The sequence below is a fragment of the Protopterus annectens genome, chromosome 3.part1 (genome assembly GCF_019279795.1).
Source record: "Protopterus annectens isolate FY-2018-M chromosome 3.part1, PAN1.0, whole genome shotgun sequence".
Taxonomy (NCBI): domain Eukaryota; kingdom Metazoa; phylum Chordata; order Ceratodontiformes; family Protopteridae; genus Protopterus; species Protopterus annectens.
In genome coordinates this window covers 720,781,532-720,804,471 of record NC_056732.1, presented here as the reverse complement: position 1 = coordinate 720,804,471, position 22,940 = coordinate 720,781,532, and the positions used below count along the sequence as shown (strand labels likewise).

At 41.0% G+C, this 22,940-nt stretch overlaps 1 protein-coding gene across 5 annotated transcripts in view; it reads left to right on the top strand.

The window, feature by feature from the left end:
• Positions 1–22,940, top strand: part of CARMIL1 (capping protein regulator and myosin 1 linker 1) — a 4,434,936-nt gene that overhangs the window by 1,411,387 nt on the left and 3,000,609 nt on the right. For all 5 annotated transcript variants that reach the window (XM_044067077.1, XM_044067074.1, XM_044067073.1 and 2 more), the window contains exon 4: positions 9,010–9,069. In XM_044067077.1, coding sequence (XP_043923012.1) covers positions 9,010–9,069 — 60 coding nt within the window. The remainder of the gene's footprint in view (positions 1–9,009; positions 9,070–22,940) is intronic.

Below are 22,940 nucleotides of genomic sequence, written 5' to 3'. Positions count from 1 at the left end.
CCTGGGACAGTATCTGTGCTGCAGCTATGTGGGCAAAACTTCATACCTTTATTACACTTTTCAAACTGGATTTTGCCTCCAGGAATAGAGCCTGTTTTGGTTCTACAGTTCTGAGGAATATACTCCCATGAGCCACCCAAGAGTCAGGTTGCTTGGGACGCAGTCCCGTCAGTGAGAATAAAGGTGAGATTAACAACAGCACATAAAGAAGTTATGTACTTACAATAACGTTCCATGTGTGTTGTCCGCCTTTATTCTCACAACCCACCCTCTCCAAAACTCCTGAGAGACTGAGTAGATATTGGATTCATGAATCTCCATACCCTCAGAAATACTACCCTTGGCCCATTGATAAATATAGGTAGTGTGTTTATTATTTCATATAAGACAAGTTTTTGCTCATCTTATGTTTTCTGGGCGAGCAAGATCTGAGGAAGTTTGGGAAACTGCTTTGTGGGTAGGGAAGAATGCCCATGAGCTTTGCTGAAGACCTTGAGCTTCTGAAAAGGCCAAGACAGATCCGACACATCAGTAAAAATAAAGGTTGAGATGGACAACACACATGGAACGTTATGGTAAGTACATAAGTTCTTTGTTTATATCTATCTATCTATCTATCTATCTATCTATCTATCTATCTATCTATCTATCTATCTATCTTTACTGGGGAAGAAGAGGCGTGGTCAGAAAAGCTTCACATTTTACCATCAGTTTTGATATGCATGTAAAATACTGTTACCTGATATCAGAAGGAATACAAAATATATGTAAATATATTTTAATTTAAGTTGAGCCATTGACTATAATTGCATTGTTTCAAGTTAGTACAAATGTACCTTTTCGGGATACAACATTAATGAAGCCAAAACAAAAGCAATAGCAGTAAAGTATGTACCCACATATAAATTGGTTCAGCAATATTCATACTTAAGGGGACATGATAAAGTGAAGTATTTGGGAGTGTGAATTAAATTATACCAGTGTGGCAGCTAAGGATATGTGGGAAGAGACCAAACAAAAGTTAATACAAAAATTGCGAAAATTGAAGCTCTGTTATATGGATATTGATAACAACATACAAGCAGTAAAAATGCTTTTAGTCCCTTTAGTCTTGTATACAGGTCAGACATATTTTTATCAACCAGAGAAGTTGTGAATATTAATTGAGTTGAAGTATTTAATCTGGGATGGGAACACTGCAAGAATCAAGTAGGATAAGCTTATTCTTCCAATAGAACTGGGTGGATTGGGATTACCCAATTTGAAGGGGTATTTCAGAGGAACACGGTTAAGGCTCCTGTTCATAGCCCAAGCAGAAAACTATAACTCAAAATGGAAAGAGATGATGAAGAAATGGGGGGGGGGGGTTCAAGCAACAGGGAGAGACTGGGATTTTGGATGCAAACCTTTAAGGAACACAACAATAATCCTAGAGAATATTATATTTATGAAATAGCAGAAGGTATTCTAAGAACTAAATCATTACGAGAATGGAGAAAGGAGACTCTGCCGATAGGGGTTACTGCAATTAAGGATATAGACAATAGGCAAGAGGGGCCAGGCATATATTGGAGAAAACTGGCAAAGGAACCAAAGTATTTGGAGCAACTAACTGGAGAGGGAAAGGTAATAGAATGGGAAGATGCCAAGAACTTATTTGGACTGCAGGTTAGAGATTGCCTTTCATATCAAGGATTGATATCAGAGTATAGCAAAGAGAGAAATAGGGGGTCCTAAAAGAAAGACCAGCACTGGTAGAGTTCTTAGTAGAATCTAGAGCAGAAGTGACCATTAAGAAAGGAATAATTAGTAGAGCATATAAAATATTTCATAACAACTATAAGAATCAATCAGAAGAGGTTTGAAAGACTTGGGATGAGAGATTGGATAAGCAATTCACAAAGAAACAATGGGGGATATATGTACATCTCCCAAATGTGCAACAAAATCTAGAAGATTTAGGATCTTTGCATGGAAGTGTTTACACAGATATTTTTATACCCCAAGCAGGCTTCAAAAGTATCTTTCTTCAGGTAGACAGCAAATGTTGGAGATGTGATGGAGATGAAAGAGGGCAACTAGCAACATATTTTCTGGGAGTGCAATGAGTTGGCTGACTTTAAAGATTCCCTGTAGATTTCTCTGTCGGAGATGCTGGGTGAGCAAATTAGAGTGAGTAGGGAAATCATTTTTTTAGAGCTATGATACAGAGTTGGAATTGCCTAGACATAGTAAGGCCATGCTGAGTAATTATGATGGCTGCCAAAAAAGCAATAACTAGAAAATGGAAATCAAAGTCTAAACCAACTTTACTAGAAGTAACAAAGATAGTAACAGAGATAAAACAACTGGAACTGGGATCATTAGGAAAAGGTAGTAGTAAATTACACAGGAAAAAAATGGGAAATTTGGGATCACTACATGCAGAGGAGGAATGATATTTAAAAAGAAGGCAGGATCTGATTGATCTATGCAACGGGGTGACTGAAAATGACTGGCTATATTAAAAGTGATGTATAATGTTTGCAGCTGCCGTTGTGTTGGCATGGTTTGTAACGTATACTGTTTGCAACTGAGATTGTGCCATGATTTATTTTCACTTCTATAAATGTAAGATCGTCTGTGTCACACACAGTTTAATAAAAATGTTTCCTGTAAAAAAAAAAATACATGCAGAGGAGGAAAGAGGTTTAAAAGAAGGCAGGATTTGAATGAGTTATGTAATGTTTGAGAATGATTGGATATGTTGTAAGTGATTTGCAGCTGCAGTTGTCAGCATGGTTTGTAATGTATAATGTTTGCAAGTGAAATTGTGTCGGGATGGTATATTTTTATTTATATACATGTAACATTGCTTATATCATATGTGATAATTTAATAAAGATGTTTCTTTAAAAAAAGTTAGTACGTTAGAACAGTTACCATCTTAAGACTTTCAAGAACTGACAGCAAAAAAAAGTTAAATTAAAATCTTGCAGCAGGAGGCATCACTTTCTCATCATGTCTGTTAAATCAGTTCTCTTCCAGTTGTAACCTCCCTTTTGACTTCTCACTCTCCTGTAAACACTGTGTTTTGTAGCATTCAATGTCTCCCACAACTGGAGCCCTTGTCTCTCTGGATTGTCTTTACCATGCAGGCCTGCACAGCTGCATGGAAAAAAGTTGCCTTTAAGTTGTAGCTGCCATGAAAAAAAAAAGACCATAAAGTCAGCATTTACGTGTGCCATTCTGTATTTTGTGGCAGCCTGTTATTTAAGTCACAAAATCTGTATTTTCTGCAAAACTGGGCATAGTTGAGCTGTATGTGTATGTGTGAGGGATTGTGGCTTTCATCAACATCTCAGAACAGTAAAACGTGTGCCTTTTTGTGTGCTGCATTTGCGCCATGCTGAGGATGTACTTGTTTCATAAAGCAAGCAAGTCCTCACAGTGCCCTGCCAATGTAAAGTAACTCTTTGCAGGCTGCTGTATAATGTCCCCTGCTCTACTGTCTCTTTGAGCGAGCTCTGTAGCAGTAGTAGATGTAGCCCCCCCATCACTCAACAGACAAGAGAGAGAGAGGTGACTGTTAGCCTATGTCCTTCTCATCTTTCCTGTCTAGCTGTGGCCTGCTAATTTGAACCCGTCACTTTTTTATTGTCAACAAAACTTTTGGAAACCGACTTTATGCTGCAGTCATCTGCTTTATTGCATGAATCTTTATCTTTTGCAGTCACTTTGTTGGAAATTTAGTTTTTTTTTTTCAGGAGGTTTGCGACATTGATGACTAATGTGAATTTGGATACTTCTGGTCAGGTACTTTTGATTTTAGATCTCTGTGCCTCAGTTTAAAAGTAACCCCACTGACACTCCTAAAAGTACTGCATTTTCTCTCATGTAACATGTTGCGTTACTTCTGAACCCACATATTACTGAGTGGTACATTTCTTGTGTTAGATGTCACATCTATGCAAAATGTGTAAGTGCCTGCTTTAGAAAGCAAATTAATTGAAGGCACATGTTTCTACATGCCTGGGTATCATGAGCCTCAGTTTAGGTTAGTGTCTTCACATGACCTTTACATGAATGGTCTATGTGCATTGCTTTATATATCACAATACCAAGCTTGTTCAAGGAATTGTTGCACACTTCCTAAAAAAGGGAGAAATTACTTACAAAAACTGCTTTAAATAAGCTTTTTAGGTTTAGTATTTTATTTATTACAGTCAGCAGAAGGTAGGTAATATTTTAGACACAAACATAGAGGATTATGATTGGGTTGCTAATCACAACCAAATTGTTACTGTGTTCAGGAAATGGATTCAATAAATTTACCTCAAGTCCAAAGAAGTTGTTGCTTTAATCGGGTATTTTGCTTATAAGATAGAGCTGGTAAAAAAGTTCTTGTGCTGTCCTGTATTAATGAAATGTAAATGCATTGTGTCATTGTTCTTCCCGCTGCATTTGCATCCTTATGTGTACATGTAACATATCTGTAACTGAATTATTAAACAGAATGTCAACATATTTGTTATTCGCTGTGTAACTTGCATATTATCTGTTATTTATGTGAAGCTTTTATGTCTTAGAATCCATTAATAGTGAGCAGTGCCTAGTTAAACCTTCTTGGTTATAAAACCCAGCATAAAAACAAATGAAGGTTCTGCTGGCAAAGCTGCAGTGTCTGTCCTAAAGCAGTGATGATTGTGGAAAATGATGTTTAACAGGCTTTTTGGCAGCGTTTAATGTACCCAGGATGACACCAATTTATCTGCATAACTGATCTATAACCTGTTAATAAATGTAAGGAGATAAAGCAGGGAACAACAAGGCTATTGTATTATGGAAAATATTAGGGTACAACCCAACACCCTCATAATGGGTGATTTCTACTACCCCACCATTAACTGGGAAAACTATTCGTGTACCCAACTCTTTTTTGCTCAACGTTTTCTTGAATTCATAAATTCCAACGCCTTGGATCAACTTATACACACCTCCACCAAGGGGCAGCAATATCCTAGACCTGGTCATTACCAACATGGGTGACTGGTGTTCCACACCAGAGGTCTATTCCTCGTTGGTCAGATCCGACCACAAGCTAATCACCCTAGACATCCACATCCCGCCCCCACCCCCCATTAGGGAAACCACCGTAAAAAATTTCTCCAAAGCCAGCTTCACACTTCTTAAGACAGAAGTGGCAAACTTCATGACACCCATGCAGACGGACAATAGAGGTACGACTGCTGAATCCTACACAAATGCACTTTATAAGCACTTACACGAGTGCATGGATCGTGCTATCCCTAACAGAACCAAGATGCTATCCTCCAAAAAAAGGAAGCCAATGGTCCCTTGCCATAAACAAACTCTACAACAGAAGAAAGAAACTGTTGCAAAACAAGAGTAAAATCCCACGATTGGAGGAAATCACTGGTCGGCCTCAGTAAGCAGCGGAGATCCCTCATAAAATCCTCCAAAGCTAGCATTCTATAGCTTTGTCAAGAATCTCAATGGCAACACTCAGATCTGCTCTGAGTTACAGCATAATGGCACTAAATATACAGAAACAACTGATATTGCCAACATCCTGGCAGATAGATTCAGTGCTAACTTTACCCCCCTCTCACCCCCTAAATGGCCCATCTCTATACTAAAAGAATGCAAAGTTCCTGTAATCACGGCTGCACAGGTAAAAATTACACTCTCCAAAGCCAAAATCACAGCATTCATGGGACCTGACAACATCCCAGGCTGCATTCTACATGAACTACAGAATGAACTGGCACCCCACCTAAGCACCATGTTCAATCATAGCCTCACCTCAGGCTTTGTGCCCACTGAATGGTGCACAGTGATGGTTATCCCACTCCACAGAGGGGGAGCCACCATGGACCCCGGGAACTACCGCCCCATTAGCCTAACGAGCCTGGTCTGCAAGGCCATGGAACATATCATCATGGAACTTATAAACAAAGACATTGGTAATCTCCAAACTCTGGACCCCACCCAATTCTGGTTTGTAAAAGGCAGATCATGTCTCCTAAAACTGATAGACTACTTTGAAGCAGTCACCAAAGCCGTAGACAAGGGTATGGTGGTTCACACAGCCTATCTAGATCTCGCCAAGGCTTTTGACACCATCCCCCACTCTGGAATTATAGATAAACTCACTAAACTTGGGTATAAATCCCTATGTCACAAGATGGGTTGTCAACTGGCTCACTGACAGAACCCACACTGTGAAAGTAGCAGACTCCAAATCTGACTTCAGACCAGTGACAAGTGGTGTTACCATAAGGTTCAGTCCTGGGTCCTCTCCTGTTTGGTATCTACTTTTCTCAAGTACAGGCTAACACAGAAGGTCTTTGGCTAACGAAGTTCGCAGATGACTGCAAACTAGGAGCCATAATCGAAGCTCATAATGATGTGAACATCCTACAAAAGGGCCTTACTGAGACAGATGCCTGGTGTCAAAGCCATGGCCTCAAGCTCAGTGCCAAAAAGTACATTGTCATCCCCTTTGGTAAAAACTCTATACCCATGAGCTACAACATAGGTGGTAGTCTACTTGACACTGAAAGTGTGATGAGAGACCTTGGGACACAGGTGGACAGTAGTCTCTCCTTTGATAATCACATTGCCACAGTAGTCAGAAAATCCTTCTACTTGCACACCGCATCACAAAAGGTTTCTCATCCAGGAAAAAAGAGGTAATTGTTCCCCTCTACTCGTCACTCATTAGATCCATTATAGAGTACAATGCCCCTTTTGGTATGCCCCTCACAAGACATCTACAACAACTGGAAAGGCCACAGAAATGCCTCACAAAGAGGATTACCGGCCTCAAACAGATGCCGTACGCAGACCTTCTCAAAAAAACTCCAGCTTTACTCCATTGCATATTGCCTACAGAGAGGCGATCTCTGCCTAGCATGCAAAGCTATGTCAAACCCAGAGCTGTTGGACATGCTCCACTTAAAGAAATCGCAATCCCTCCAAGCTACATGCTCTAGGCACCTAAACCTTGTCACCACAATAAACAGAACATGCTGGAGGGATAGATTCCTGTCACAGAGACTTCCCATACTTTGGAACAAACTACGTATCTATATCAAACAAAGCTCCTCATTAGCACTCTTCAAGAAAAATCTTGATGATTGGATGGGAAATAGGAAATTCACCCCGGGGATCAACTCTGGGGCTTTGCTCAACAGGGGCACAGGAAAATTATTTTTTGGTTGGCGAAAGCCAGGGTACCTTTTTGGCTAGGCTTATATAGGCCCTTGGGCCAATAGCCTAGTACCTACCTATGAACCTATGTACTGTGCTTGTAGAGTACGTATCTTTTCATCTTGTAGAGAATATAGTGCTTTTGCTGAGAGAATGTGTGAAGGTTGTTGATATTTTTCTACTTCAGATATCTGTAACTTTGTTGCTTTTGTACTGCACTGTTTATTTTGTCCTCCACTGTCATAGCATATTTTGTGGCAGATGCCTATTGCTGGAGAGCCTGTGCATAAGCCAACTGAACTGAAAAGAGCACATTTTAATGATGTACTCAACTTGGCACAATCGTTGTAGCCATTATCACTGAATTACAGACATGATTAGAATACTTAACAGATCAATGTAATATGAGAAACTGTTTCCTAGATTTACATGATTTTAAGTGAGTTGCAGGGTGGTAGTATTAAAAATACGTACCATGTAGACAATGTAAATGTGCATTATGAACTGCAGCAGACTCTGTAATGGCCTACTGATCATTTATAGTTGTGTGCCCCCCACACTGTGGCAGTTTGCTTCATTATAATATGAACTTGACATTTGTGCTCTGGAACGGGAGTTACGGGTAATGAAATCTTTGCAATAAGCAAAGACCAAAGTTTATGGAAAACATGAAAATCAGAATGTTTCTTAATTTGTCAGTTTAAGGAGGTGTGAAGGTGTTCCTTCACATAATAATGAAGTCTTTGTTAACTTATTGACTGTAAAATTTTTTTTTTTTTTACAGTTGCTAATAGTAAAAGTGCATTTATTTTCTTTACTCTTAAGGACCCATGGGGCAGCTATCTTAAGAGAACAAAAAAACATGATCATGAACGTGAAAACAGCTTTTTCATTATATAAATAATTCTTGGGTTTCTTTGTGTTGGTTATTAGCACTTCTTGAATTAATTTTCACTTCCTTTTCATCAGTCCATTTAACCACAGTGGTTATTGGTATATACAGTATGTTTGCTAGTTAATAGCTCTGCTTAAGTGTTATTTTTGCTACAAAACCATTGATTTAAAGAAAAGAAATCACACTTCCTACTGAGTGGCAGCATTCTCAAACAATGATTGATTTAATTTATTTGGTCGCTAAGTGGGCGTAATCTTTAATGGACCTTTTCAGACAGATCCAGGAGTCTGTAAATCTGATTTTACAGTAAAGGTATAGTGCAGAAATCAGCATTAAGTACTGTTGCAAACAAATAAATCCAAACCAGCCCAAAAGTTGAAAATGTTGAAACACATGTGCCCAGTAGGAAGGTAAAAATGATGATTTTACTTTGTCGTGATTCAGCTTCTTTATTCCAGCTACCTTCCTACAGGGCACCTGTTTCAACATTAAATACTGTTGCTTTAACATAACCAGCTGTGTATCAATGTGATGTCATTTATAAAGCCCAGTCAGTGAATCCTGATTAAAGAGGAGAAAGCTAATTAAAGCAGACATTTCTTTTGGCATGTAATTGTATTCATACGGGTGTGGAAAACTGACTACTTTACATAGTAATTGCTTTTGTTAGCCCAAGTCTTTTTATTTTTATGAAGTAATACCACACCTGTCTTGGCTTTATAAACTGGATTCAATTTAATGAACATGCGGTTTATGTTTTAAATTATATAAATAAAAAGTATAATGCGGGCATCACAAATACAATTTTTATAATGCATTCCTTGGAGTTTAACAGCATTCCAGTGTTTTATTGTACTTTAACACATTTATTTCTTTTTTTTTTTTTTTTTTTTTTTTAGCTCGAAGTGTCTTTCAGCTACTTAGAAATTCAGTCAGTCAGTTCCTGCAAACCTGGTCAGGTAAGTGAAGTCTGTTTTACAGTGTTTATTCTGTGAAAATAGTTTCTTTTTAAAATGTAATAACTATGTACGTGTGTGTGTGTGTGTGTGTGTGTGTGTGTGTGTGTGTGTGTGTGTGTGTGTGTGTGTGTGTGTTCCATTCCCTTATATGTGGGTCTGGTATGTTCTTGTCTTGCTAATGTTTGACTCCCCTAATCCCCCCTCATCCATTTCCTAGTCACTTTTTAGCAGCATTGGGCATTTATTTCCTCAGGGTGGGAATTCCCAGTGCACATTTTCACCAGCAACAGCAGGTTTTCTGAGTCTGGTGGGAAACATCAAAACCAGTATGGCAGCCAGGGAAGGCGGGATTGTCTGATTAGTTAGTTAAGCCCTAATGCTTACTTGCATCACCATTATATAATGCATGGGCAGGCAATGAGGCGTGGCATACAGCTCTGACCCTAGGATATTTCTGCTTCTCCAGCCAATCTTCTAGCACAGTCTAGCAACTGTTCTAAGCCCCATCATCTAGTAGAGGGCTGTAGCGAGAGCCCCACTCTCCTTCAGCATTTTCCGCATTTGCCACCCAGGGAGAGGTAAACAGACAAAGTTTTATCATTTGCTTCCCAACCCCCATTTGCTCTATCCAGTGCCTGAGCCATTAATCACATTTGGTTTGCCTAGGTTGCAGTCGGGGCTTTCTTGCCTTTGCACCATTTGAGCTGACATATTTAGTAACTGTCTTGAGTTGGTGAATTTAGTACCACTAACTTCTTTTTGACATAATTTCATGTCTCATTAAAATTTTGGTCTTATTAATTCTCCTAAGGTATGATTCTCAGCATCATTTATTTTACATTCTTATTGTTGGATATGGCAGATATGGATTTTAGTGTTGCATAATCCATACATCCACAACCCCTTTTCCCATTTTTGTACATAGGATCGGGGTGGCACTTCAACAGTGACTATAATCTGCAGCCAAGGTTCACACAGCCGAATGGCTAGCCCTGCCATGTCTATTCTTCCATGCCACACACTGTCACTTATGGACAATTTAGTGCATCCATTCCACCTACTGCATGTCTTTAGAAAGTAGGAGGAAACCAGAGTACCTGGAGGAAACCCAGATGAACATAGAGGACATTCAGACTATGCACAGAAGGTACCCCAGCCAAGAACTGAACCGGTGGAGAGGCAACTGATATCCATTGTCCCACTGTGTTTAGTGTTGCATAATAAAGCAGCGATAATTGCTAGCCTACTGGTTTACCTCAGATTGAGTGGGTAAATGGTACTATGATTAGGTAAGCCTGAATGACTCACAGATTCAGTTGTGGCCGTCGTGATTTTATTTCTGTTATTTAAAAAACAGAAATCTTATTTTTTATAAAGCTCACCTGTGCCATGGCATTCCTATGGCCTTCTGCATGTTTGCACTGAAGCAAGAGATTTTTGGAGATGTTCTACATCTGTACATGTCCTTGCACATGCTAGTGCAGTATGTTTCTAGACTGCAGTATGCGTCACTGATCCTCTTTAGCATTAACAAGAGCTGCCATGTTATAGTAGTTTGCTGGTGGTTATTAGCCTGTGAGAAAGATTAAAATAGGCCTGGGAGATTTTTGTTGTCCTGCAGTGCAAATGTATAATTTAAAAATATATTGTGAACTTACCACCCATCTCTTGATGGGTGCAAGTTCTGTTTTTTTTTATTTTTCCCTCTTTTTTTTTTTCTGGTTAATTAAATGGATCTTTTGGCAGTGGTAATTGTTTTGCCACTGCTTTTTAGCCAGTCAGATGGTCAGATTAGGCTGATTGTGCATTATGGGGGTAGGTTAACAACCATTGGAGCCTTTCTAAGGCTAGTCATGCAACCCAAATGTATCCCGCAAGTTGTTATGCCTTAGCGATTATTTTAAGAGGTGCATGTTAGGGCATGATTTAATTGCTGCTTCTGTCCATCAGACATAGGTTTCAGACCAGGGGTGAATTTCTGATTTTCCATCCACTTATTCAGGTTGTACTTGAATAGGGTTAGGGAAGGGCTCTGCTTCACATGGATGGGAAGCCTATTTCAGAGAATTGTTATTCTTTGATATATATCTGTCCTTCCAACATGTCCTATTTAAGTCACAAGCAAAATTTAAATCCTTAGATCTAGTAGTTCTGGTGCTGTTAGTTTTGCAGGTATGCGAAAAGGTCCGTCAGAGCAAGATCCAAGGATGCATGTATGCCAGGCATAAATTGCTTCTCAACAGTCTGTAGGAAACTGAGTATGGAGATAGGGATTTGATGTGATCTGCATAGGACATTGTGTTTACATCCTGTATTTTTTTTTTTTGTGAGGAACCTCTTTGGATATTCCAGTTGTTGCATATGCCTGATCAGGTACAGGTTTCTGACACGGGCTGAGTACAGTAGCACACTGACTTCCCTGGACTAGATGCCATATCCTTACTTATAAGTTGAGTGACATAGAATGATTTCCTTATTACCTTAGACACATGTTGGTAGAAAGCCAGGTTACTATCTACACAAGTCCCATACCCCTGACTACTGTTTACTTTTAGAGGTCTTTTATCAATGAAGTAGTTTTCCTGGGTGGTCAGCTTCCCAAAATCTACTTTTATGCATTTTTTGGCATTGTGTTTTAAGCTGCATTGTTGGTACTAGTTATTTGTTTGTGTTAGGACTTTCTGTAAGATGTTAGTATCCTGGTTGGGGGGGATGCCTCTGATTGCTCTTTCCTACATTGTAATCCTCTGCGAACTTAGTAAGCCAGAGTCCCTTGATATTTGTCTTGGCTTCTGAAAAATAGATGTGAAAGAGGAGTAGACCCAGCAGAGAACCTTGAGGGACTCCAGTGGTGACCGACCTCTGTGGCAGTGGTCTGTCCAGTCCTAGCTGGGTTTTGTCTGTGAGCCAGCTGGCAGTCCAGTGATTTTTATAGGGGTTTATGCCTAATTCTGTGAGTTTGCTTACAGTGACCAAGTGGGGTATTGTTCACTGCCTTAGCTAGGTCAAGGTAGACAGTATGCACCAGTTTGCCATCATCCATTGGCTTGGTGACTTTTTCAAAGAAGTTCACCAGCTCAGTAGGCATGACCTGCTTTTTACAAAACCAAAATGGTTTGGGCCCAGCCTCTGAAAGTTTCCTTTGTCATTGTTAATATTTCCATGATAATTCTTTTCATGACTTTGCATATGAGACTAGTCAGACAAATGGGGCTGTGTAGTGCCCATGATCTGTTGATGATCCGCCCTTGGACAGATAGATGACCATTGCAGTCTTACGTTCATATGGCATGAAGCCTGTACAGAGGCTATGGTTAAATAGTGACTCCAGTAGGCCCTGATAGGTCATGCTTCAGGCTGTTTAGGAGACATCCCAGGATCTTGTTGGGGCCCATAAATGCTGTATTCTTGACCTTAGAGAGTGTGTCTAAGACTTGTTCCCTACTGATAATTGGAGGGGTTATGTTAGATGTTATTTCTTGGATTGGGTGCTGGAGTGAGAGAGGGTAAAGCTGGAAATGAATTTTTCATCCAGAAGATTTGGTACATCTCCTGGGTACATGAATGTGACTCCATTTACCAACAGTTCTGCACAAGAGTTAGCTGCTTATTTTGGACATAGCTAAAAAAAAAAAAAAAAAAAGCCTTATGGTTGTCCCTGGCCTGGAATGCTATCTTTACCTTCAAATTTCCTCTTAGTTAAGTTTTCAGTTTGATGAGTGTATATCTTTTTTTGGTGTGATACTTCCTAATTTTAGCAATTACTTTTTTTCCTTTTGATGTATAACCTGTTTATTTTTGGATTTCAACAGGATGGTTTATTTTTTGAGTTAGTTTTTGGCTTACTTCTGGTAGGCACAGCAGCCTCTGTGCGGTCATTGATATAGTTGTACAGAGCTATGAATAATTCCACATAGGCTGCTGTGTTATCTGGACATGGAGAGGCTTGACATTTTAACAGGTTATTACTTAATAAAAGGTAGTTTGCCTTGGAGTAGTTTCTAACTGATACAGGGGATTACAAAATTGATTCTAATTTTGAAGGAGACTGCTTTGTGCACCAAGAGGAAATAACACTGGAGTAGGGTGGGGTGCAGCATTCTCCCATATTTGTGAGTACCAGGTCCAATATGTTTGTACCTCTAGTAGGTGTATGCAGTAACTGGTCCAGGATGTTTGTGTTTCCAAAGTCTAGGAATCTCTGCCCTACAAATTTGAGATGTGTAGGATTTCCAGTTTATAGAGGGATAGTTGGTCACTAGTCACACAATAAACATCAAGTTAGGTTAATCCACTCTGCTTTAATAAATACAACTTTATAAACCAATGTTACTAACTTAGTAGTTTAGTCCAAAATAAGAGGGACTTCATCAGAGTTAATAACATTCGTAACACATAAGTTTAAATACATAAACCAATCACAACACCTCCTCATGAATAATTAATGGAGTAGCTAGAATACTATCCTAAACATGATCAAAATCAATGAGTATCTATGTAAATAAGTTATTGTAATCAATTAAAATTACTAAAAACATTTACTCTATGAAAACTTCATATATCAACCGACTCGTATTCAAAACAATATTAAAAATGAGATAATATTGTTATGGCGCTCTGACCTCTATTGAGCCAAGCTAACTAAATACTAGCTCTGTGATGCTAATTATTAAAAACAATATTTTGAAAAATACAAACCAAGTAATCTAAAATGCAGTTTCTTAGTGTTAGGTTTCATTTTCAAAACACTCATAATCGAAACGTTATTATCAAGACCTGAACCATGGCATTCGATATCAACTGCTAGGTCAATTCTTTGAATTCAAGCAACACATCTAAATCTTCCCCTGTGTCAACCCTAACTGTCCTATCAATCACACAAAAACCTCAGATGTCTTAAAACAAACATACGCCCGATGTCCATTCAAATCATTTGTTAACTTATTCTTTTTTATGTCATACAGGTGCTCTCTAACCCTGTGCTTTAATTTTCTGTTGGTTTTGCCAACATAAAATGCATTGCATACCTTGCAGTCTGCAAGGTAAATCACCCAAGAGGTGTCACAAAAAAAACTACAAGGTCTTGAGGGTCCTGTCATACCCCATTCACTACTGTGTAAGGTCTATGTATACATCTACAATATTTACAGTATCCACAAGTAAATACAAGGTTGTTACCTCTATTTAGTAAATTGTTTATATGTTACTTTCCAAAAAAAATCCCTCTCAGTTTTCCCTCTACTAAATACAATAACTGGGTGGTCACCTAAAATTAATTTCACATCTCCATTGAAAACTAAACTTCAGTTTTTCTTTAAAGATTTCACCGTATCTGTGCACATCACAACTATGTAGAATTATGAAGGACCCATTTACAGGGAAATTAGTACATGTGTTTTGTACCGCAGCCTTGGTACACAGATTGTCTAGGGGTGTTCAAAATCCCTGGCCCTCCCCATCATCTCTTCTGTTGAGAATGGATGCAAACTCGAAGTGATGCTGTTTCAAAATGTCATCCTTGATGTCGTGCAATAAACCACTCGGATACCCCCTGTCTAAAAGTAAAGGATACAATTCAAAAACGATGTCATCCGTGGTCAGTCTAGATAGACATACCATCTGACCTTTCATTATTCCCCGCTTTTGGTGGTGGGGGTGACAATTAGTGAACTGCAAATAGGAGTTGGAAAATGTCTCTGTATGAAACATAACAGAGGTGTATCTTTTACCACGGGTATCCTGTGCTATCATAACATCCAAATTAATCCTAGACCAATTTGTTTGGGAAGTGAATCTAAGAAAATTGGTGAATTCCTCCCATTTAGCAAGAAACTCTTCCCATTTCATTCTACAAAATTACTACATTATCCTGATATCTGTAATAGGCATAAATGTGGGAAGTAAATTCCAATGTAGACACTTGTAACTCTTCCCACACAGCTAACATCAAATTGCCATACATCAGGACACATGCAGCCCCCATTTCCATTCCAGAAACTTGGTGAAAATATTCACCCTCAAAGGATATATCATTATTGGTCAAAACGAATTCTAGCAGGGTCTCAGGCATCAGGAATTCATTGTTGGCAAAAACGTTCTGAGCACATAAAAATATTCTGAACCAATCAAGTCTTATAGAATGAGGAATTACCATAAATTGACAATATTGACAGTAATAAATAATACACTTTTATCATACACCAAGGTGTTTAAATTTTCAAGTAAATGCCAAGAGTCCTTCAAAATCTGTGGCTTAGCCCCAAACAGTCCTTTGCCCTTCAAATCTATCAATTTTGCCAGTGGTTCAGTTTTAAACTTACTGGCTGCCACAGTTTGTCTTGGGTGGGGTCTCACTGGCATTTGTGGATTTTTGGAATCCCAAACATTGATGGAACAGGTCTGGATACTTTAAAAAATTGAAAGGTCTCAAAATTCATAATACCTTGATAGACTATCATTGAGGAAGAAGTTAAGCTTTGTTGTAGGCTGTAGTAATTTAATTCCTCAATACGCTCCTAATATTATTCTCATCTGAAAATAGTTGAAACATTTTACTCAAGTAATGCATACTCTCCATGATGACAACCCCTATACCCTTGTCATGCTTCATAATCCATTTGTTTTGATTTCTAGCAAGCTCAGTTAAACATTGCCTTTCACTTGATGTTAAATTTCTTAACTTACGAACCTTTTGTATGGAAAATTTTTGAAACTGATCCCCACAAGCCATTTCAAAAACTGCAATCCAGGGGTTCACTGGTGGTATAAATACACTTTCCTAGTCAAGCTCATAGAAGAAGAAATTTGGGTTTTGTCTGAAAAAAAAATATTTTAAAATTTAAATTCCTAGTAAACATCTTCAATTGAATTAATAGGTTTATAGATGTGTACAAGGCTAATGGCCCTGGATTCTTTACAAGCCTAGCCCATAGACGTGCCCTGACATTGTGCCGTCCGGTATTAATGCTTTCACAATGTCTAGGTGAAGCCATCCCTCCAAGAAGTATGGAGCTAACACAAAAGCGAAGAACCAGTGCAACAGTAAACTAACTAGACACACAAGCAACATCAAGTTAGGAAAATCTGTTTAAAATCCTACTAATATGCTTGTTAATGATGTAGATAGACACTTTCACCTCTAGTCCCTGTCTGTGCAGTTGCTGGTCTAAATGTGTGAAAATCCCTAAAACCTTGCACTGCTGCAGTACTCTCTGGTTTTTAAACTGTGTTTTGGTAACAGCACAGATGTCCACATTCTCCAAGGTGAGGAGAGTTTGGAGGGAGTGAAGCTTCTTGTTTAGACTCCTGAAATTCAGCAATAACATCTTTAGATTTCCTTGGTTGGATTTTGCTGTGTTAGAAGGTTTTGTCAATATGGCATTTCTTAAAAGGGCTCTATGTATTCACAAGTTGTTACAAGGCTAACGACTGTTAGGGCCCTTACAAGCCTAGCCACACACCCCAAACCATTTGGGTCCCGAGTATCGTTGGCATGTTAGTAAGGTGGTAGCAAAGGATTTGTAGGGGAGGTGTTAGGATAGACCAGCCCAGAGTATATTTAATATTTCCCATCCAGTTGTCAAGGTTTCATTTGAATAGGGTCAGGGATGAACTCTGTTTTACATGGATGGGAGACTATCACACAGTGCAGGGATTCTTTGGGACACATGTCTGCCTCTACAACACATTCTGTTTATGGCACAAGTGAAGTTCAGATCCCTGGATGTAGTGTTTTTTCTGGTGCTGTCTATTTTGCGCACTTGCAACAAGATCCATCAGGGCTTTGTCTGAGAAAGCCCTTAAAAGCTAGGCAAATATTACTTCTCAGCAGCCTGTAGGAGACTGAATGCACATAAGGAGCTTTTAGAGTCAGTGTAGGACAGGGTATTCATGCCTTGAATTCTCTTGGCAAGAAATCTTTGTGGGAGTTCCAACTGGTGCAAGTGTCTAGTTAGATACATGCCCTTCCTGTGGAGCAGTCTTCCCATCCTTGTGAAGGTGAGTTTGTCCATTACCCAATTTAAGTGCAACCTAGACCAGTGGATGGGGAATAGGAAATTTATACTGGGCTTGGCACCCATGTCCCTTGTGGACAGAGGTAGTGTGCAAGTGCCTGGCCCTGTCCTCTTTGGATAAAGGACATCATTATTCTTTTGGGAAACCTTGGCTAGGCTTAGAAATGCCACCTGAGTTGTTAGCCTAATAACAATCTATGAAATCTGTGAGGGGGCATTGTATTCAATAATGGGGTGTGATAATGGCCAAGAAGAGTGGTACTGTAACTTCCTTGGACCTGGATAACATACTGGTGCCTACAAGTAGGGCAACATAGAATGATTTTCTTATCTTGGGTATGTGTTGGTCAAAGGCCAGTTTGCTGTCTGCATGTGTTCCCAGATCCCTTACTGCTGGGTCAACTCTTAAGGACATTTTATTGATGGAATAATTAAGTTGCGTTGACAGTTTCCCAAAGGACATTATAAAGCATATCTGACGTTGTCTTCTTTATTCCTCCTCACGATAGGGTCTCTGATCAGACCTTCTGATCTTGCTCTGCCTTATTCATCAGACTTGGATCCATCTCTCGAGCTCCTCCCTCTAACCCACAAGACACCACATCACCCAAGCACCTCAGATCTCATTTGCCACTTCAGTGTCCAGATGCGGGTCTGCACTCCCGACCATATTATCTTTCGGGGAAATTAAATTGTTGTTGTATTTGTAAGTCCTCTCTCTTCTATCTTTTCTGTGTGTGTGTGTGTGTGTGTGTGTGTGTGTGTGTGTGTGTGTGTGCATGCATGAAACTCTGTCCTTCTTCCTCTAGCTGTACAAAAAAAAAAAAGAGTTGAGTTAGATTTGTTAAAGTTAAAATTGTAGTCGACAGCTTAAAGTTACAGTTAAAGCTTTTTGATAACATTTATCTGTAATGTTAGTCTTAGTTTTTTTTTAAGTAATTTATACCTTAACTATCCATTAGTTTTTGCAGACTCTGTCCGTATGCTGTCGGACAAACAACGTTGCACTTCTTGCGGGCACAAAATCTCCAACCAGGATGCCCACAAGGAGTATGTATTTTGTTTAAAAGCAAAGTGTTCTGTTTGTGCCTCCTTTAATCCTTGAACACAGATAGATTGAACAAACTGATTCTGGGGTTCTTCTTCTTTCATTGGCCCTGGAGGCTCGAAGCCCTTCCTTGCTTCCACTTCATTCTCTTCCACTAAAGAGGCAAAAATGAGGTCTCTCCCTGTCTCTTCAAGAGACCCTCTAGAGCCTAGAGCTAAGTCAAAGAAAACTTTGGATCTGACCACCTTGGATCTGAAGAAGATGCCTACCCCTTCAGATCTGCTAGCATCCTCAGGTCCAAGGGAAGTAATTTCACTTTTGCCTCCTTCTCCATTGTTGTCTCTGGTATCGGATCCAGTGTCCTGGGATCCAAGAGCTTCATCCAAATCCCCAGTGTTTTCAGTAAAATTGAAGCACTCCCGACCCCCCTCATCAGCTTTGTACAGATCTTCTGGAAGCTGGTCTGAGGTCGATATAGACAGGATGATGACATTCCTCAAGACCCAAATCCAAATGGGGGTAGTCTCGGCTCCATCCCCTGTCGGATCTATGAGCTACCATGGCCATACCATCAGGACTCCTCTGATCCAGCCTTTGGTTTCAGAGTTGCAAGGTTTGGGACTCCCCTGCATGTCAGGATCAGTACAGGGGAAGCTACCTTCCTCGACACCAGTATTACCTTTGATTAGCCCTGGTGTGATCCTCTCGGAGCAGAGCGAGTCTCAGAACCGTGGCATTGGTGCTGGGTCAGTGGGGACTGGGTTGGCTCCGTCTTTGTCTGAGCTATCTCCTCTTCTAGGCACCTCAGCACTTGACAGCTCAGGTTCAATCCCTTCTGGAGGCCACAAATCCAGTGTGAGATGTAGCTGTCTTCCCTCTGTGGCTTTGGCGGAGATGGACAGGATCTCACTGGGCCCATCAGGTTTGCAGATAGTGGAGAGGGTTTTCTCCTGGGTGGGAGATCCTTCACCACAGGCACGCAATTCACCCCTGTACCCCCATTGGGTCAGGACCTTGAGCCCTTTTGTCCTGCCATGAGTCAACCCATCCCAAGCAGTCTCCAAGATCTCCCTGCCCAGGAGGAATCCCGATCTTCCTACACTTCCCCAGAGTACCCCTCTGAGGAAGTCCCCCAGGAGATGATGTGCAAAAGGAGACACACTGACTCCCTTTGGAGTCCGTAACTGAAGGCACTGACTTTGATGGTGGGGGAAGGATACCCCCCCCCCCAATCCCCACATGAGGATGTTTCTTTCGGGGATATTCTAGAAATCCTGAAACAGAAAGGTAGGTGGTCTGTCCAACCTCCTCTTTCTGAGGAGTCAGTGTGTTTGGAGGTGTTTGGCGCGGGCCCGTCTGCAAGCTGGGTGACTCCCCTGGGGGGATGACCTCGTTGATTTGGTGTTCTGGCAGGCATGGAAGGAACTGGACACTATCGAGCCCAGCCCTAAATGTTGTGATAGGTTCTTGGTTCCTCTGGCAGACTGGAAGCATTAAGCATGAAGAAAGAGCTGGCAGAAGACCGCCAATGTCCATCTACCTAACAAGGTGTCTAGAGCGTTGGACAAGATAGAAAAACTCATTTACATCTTTGGTGCTGAGGTTGTTAAACTCCTGGCCCATTTTACTTGGCTACAGAGGGACGTGATCAAGGAACTTTAAGTATCTCCGAGTCCACGCCTGTGGAGGAATTTAAGAAAATTTCTTCCAAGCTGACCACTCTATCTTCAGTCTCCAACTCCTTAATGAGGTTAATCTCCCATGCAACAAGAAAGGTACCTCACGAGCGGCTGGTTCAGGCCTCTCTCTAAGGAGATATGCCTAGATGAGGCTGTGAGATTTTGTGGAGCTCTTTAAGGCATCCTTTATGAATGCCCTCTACAATGGCTCTTCTCTGTTTGGGCCATCAGTTCGAGATATTCTCGACCACAGCGAGAGGGACAGGAAGACCCTTTCTGCTATAGGAATCAAATTTTCTATTCTATTCCCCAGCGGTCCTTCTCCAGGAACCAATGCAGAGGCAAGAAAATGTAGTTTTCATAAATCCCAAGAGGCCTTCCAGGATCTACGCAGGTAACCCTTTAGAGGCAGAGGAAGGGTTTGCTGGTAGGTGCCACCCTAGAGGCAGAGGGGGCCCACAAACCAGGACTTTAGGGGACCTTTTCCAACAAGCCCTATCAGTGCTCCTTAAACGCTGCCAGACTGTCTGTCTCTGGAGGCAGTCTGGGGTTGACTAGCTTTGCACTCAGAAGCCTGTACTCACTTGACTCAAAACCCCTGGATGCTAAGCATAATATCCAGAGGCTACTACATTCCCTTTTCACTTCTTCCTCCAAGTTCCAAGAACCTCCCCGATATGCCACGTAGTCAGAGGGAGCAGGCAGCACAGGAGATTCAATAACTACTGCAAAAATGTCATCCAAGAGGTTCAAACTGAACAAAGAGGATTCGGAACCTACTCCTGCTTCTTTTTGGTGCTGAAAAAGACTGGGGACTTAAGACCCATTCTGGATCTAAGCAAGTTAAACAAGTATGTAAAGAAGTTGAGGTTACGAATGGTTACGGTGCAGTTCATTCTGCCATTGTTGCACAAGGACGACTGGATATGCTCAGTAGATCTCAAGGATGTGTACTATCACATAAAAATAGGCACTCCAGGAGATACCTGTGCCTTCGGCTGGGAGCCAATCATTTCCAGCTCAGGGCACTGCCCTTTGGGCTCACCACAGCCCTACGGGTGTTTACCAAATGCATGGCAGTGGTAGCAGCTCACAATGAGGCTTAAAGGATTCTGGATGTTTCCATACCTAGACGATTGGCTCCTTACTACTACCACGAGGCATCAGCTCACCTAGGCCAGAGATGACTTAATCCAACTTTCACACTCCCTGGGCATCACGATAAACTTCAAGTCCAGTCTCAGTCCTGTGCAGAACCTGGAATTCATAGGGACACAGCTAAATATGAGGGATCAGGTAGCTTCTCTCACCTTGTATTGCAAAACAACACTGAGAAATCAAGTCCAGGAGTAGTTTTCCCACCAGGCCCCCTTGCACTGTTGGTCCTACAAGCCATAGGATCCATGTCAGCATCAATCCAGTTAGTCCCTCTGGCAAGGTTCTTCATGAGGGTTCTCCAGTGAACTTTGGCGATGCAGTGGTCCATTCTTTATTACAGACTTTCCTTTCCCATCAGATTAACACCGATTTGCAAGTGTCTTCTTAGTTGGTGGATTCAGTCGGACAATCTCCTTCTAGGAAGGCCCTCCCTAACCAACCCCACCATGGCCACTGTGACCACAGACCCCTCCCAGTTTGGGTGGGGGGGCTTTACAGTGGGAAGATTGTCCAAGCACATATTCCCCTATTGAGACTAAGTTGCATATCAGTGTCGTAGAGATGTGGGCAGTTCTCCTAACATTGCAAGCCTTTCAGGAAGTTCTCCCCTTGGGGACTTCTGCAGTTTATGATGACAACATGTCTGTTGTCTGGTACATCAACAAGCAGGATGGAACCCATTCATACCCTTTGCGTAGGGAGGCCATGAGGGTTTGGGAATGGGCAATATCTTCAGACCACCTTCTAGTTGCAACACACATTCTGGGGAAAACCAACAACTTGGCAGACAGACTCAGCAGATCAATCCTGGTTCCAAAGGAGTGGTCCCTCAATCAGTCAGTGGCAAACGTGATCTTTAGTCGTTGAGGTCAACCATACTGTGACCCTTTTGCCTCTCCCCTCAACAACAAATGCAGAAAATTGTTTGCTCTGATCCCCCCCCCCCCCTGTGAGGGAGTCCCTGAGGAATGCACTGGTCCACGATTGGCCCCTGAGTCTCCTGTGTGCTTTCCCTCCTCTCCCGCTGATCGCGACGGTTCTTGAAAAGGCAAGCAGGCTGAAGAGTTTAGTCATCCTCATTGCCCCTTTTTGGCCTTGTCAGGTCTGGTTCCCCTTTCTTTGGTCTCATCTGAAGTATCCTCCATGGATTCTGGAGCCAAGGCGGGGCTTCCTCGCTCATCCGTTAGGGATGCATCATTAGAATCTTTGCGTCCTCAAACTGACCGTTTGGTTTCTCCACTTCTAACTCTAACTAGGCAGTCCAGGCTCACTTCCTCGGTTCGAAAAATTCTTCTAGCCTCGCAGAAGACTTCTACTAAGAAAGTCTACTCCAGTACATGGAAACATTTTGGCATTTGGGCTACAAACCGAGATATCAACCCCTTCTTGGCACCAGTATTGGATGGGTCTATATCATAAGAGTGAAAGTTCAAAAGAACGAACGCTCTTATGATCGAAAATGCCAGACGTCGAAACATTTTTTCTGGGGTTGCAGTACAGTGAGGATAGGAATATTTGCCCTTTGCTCACTGGCGCAGCCCCCCATAATATAACTTTCGATGTTTGTACTTTTTCGATGTTTGAGCGTTCATTTTTTTGAGCTTTCGCTCTTATGATATAGACCCGTATTGGATATTTTACTCTTCTTTAGTATCTTATTTGAAGAAGGAGCTAGCTTTTCTACCATCAAGCTTCGGTTAGCCGCTGTTTCTAATTTTCATGCTGCTAGTCAACCTTGTTCTCTTTTCCTTTTAGATTATGCAAATCATTTATGAAAGGCATTTTTCTCTTAAGGCCTCTTATTAAAGACCTTTCCCCACTTGGGATCTCACTGTTGTGCTGCAGGCTTTTACTCAGACCCTTTGAACCAGCTGCCACTTGCGATATGAAATTTTTGTCATAGAAGACAGTGTTTTTAGTAGCTATAACTTTGGCCAAGAAAATTTATGAGCTGCAAGCCTTGTCCTCAAA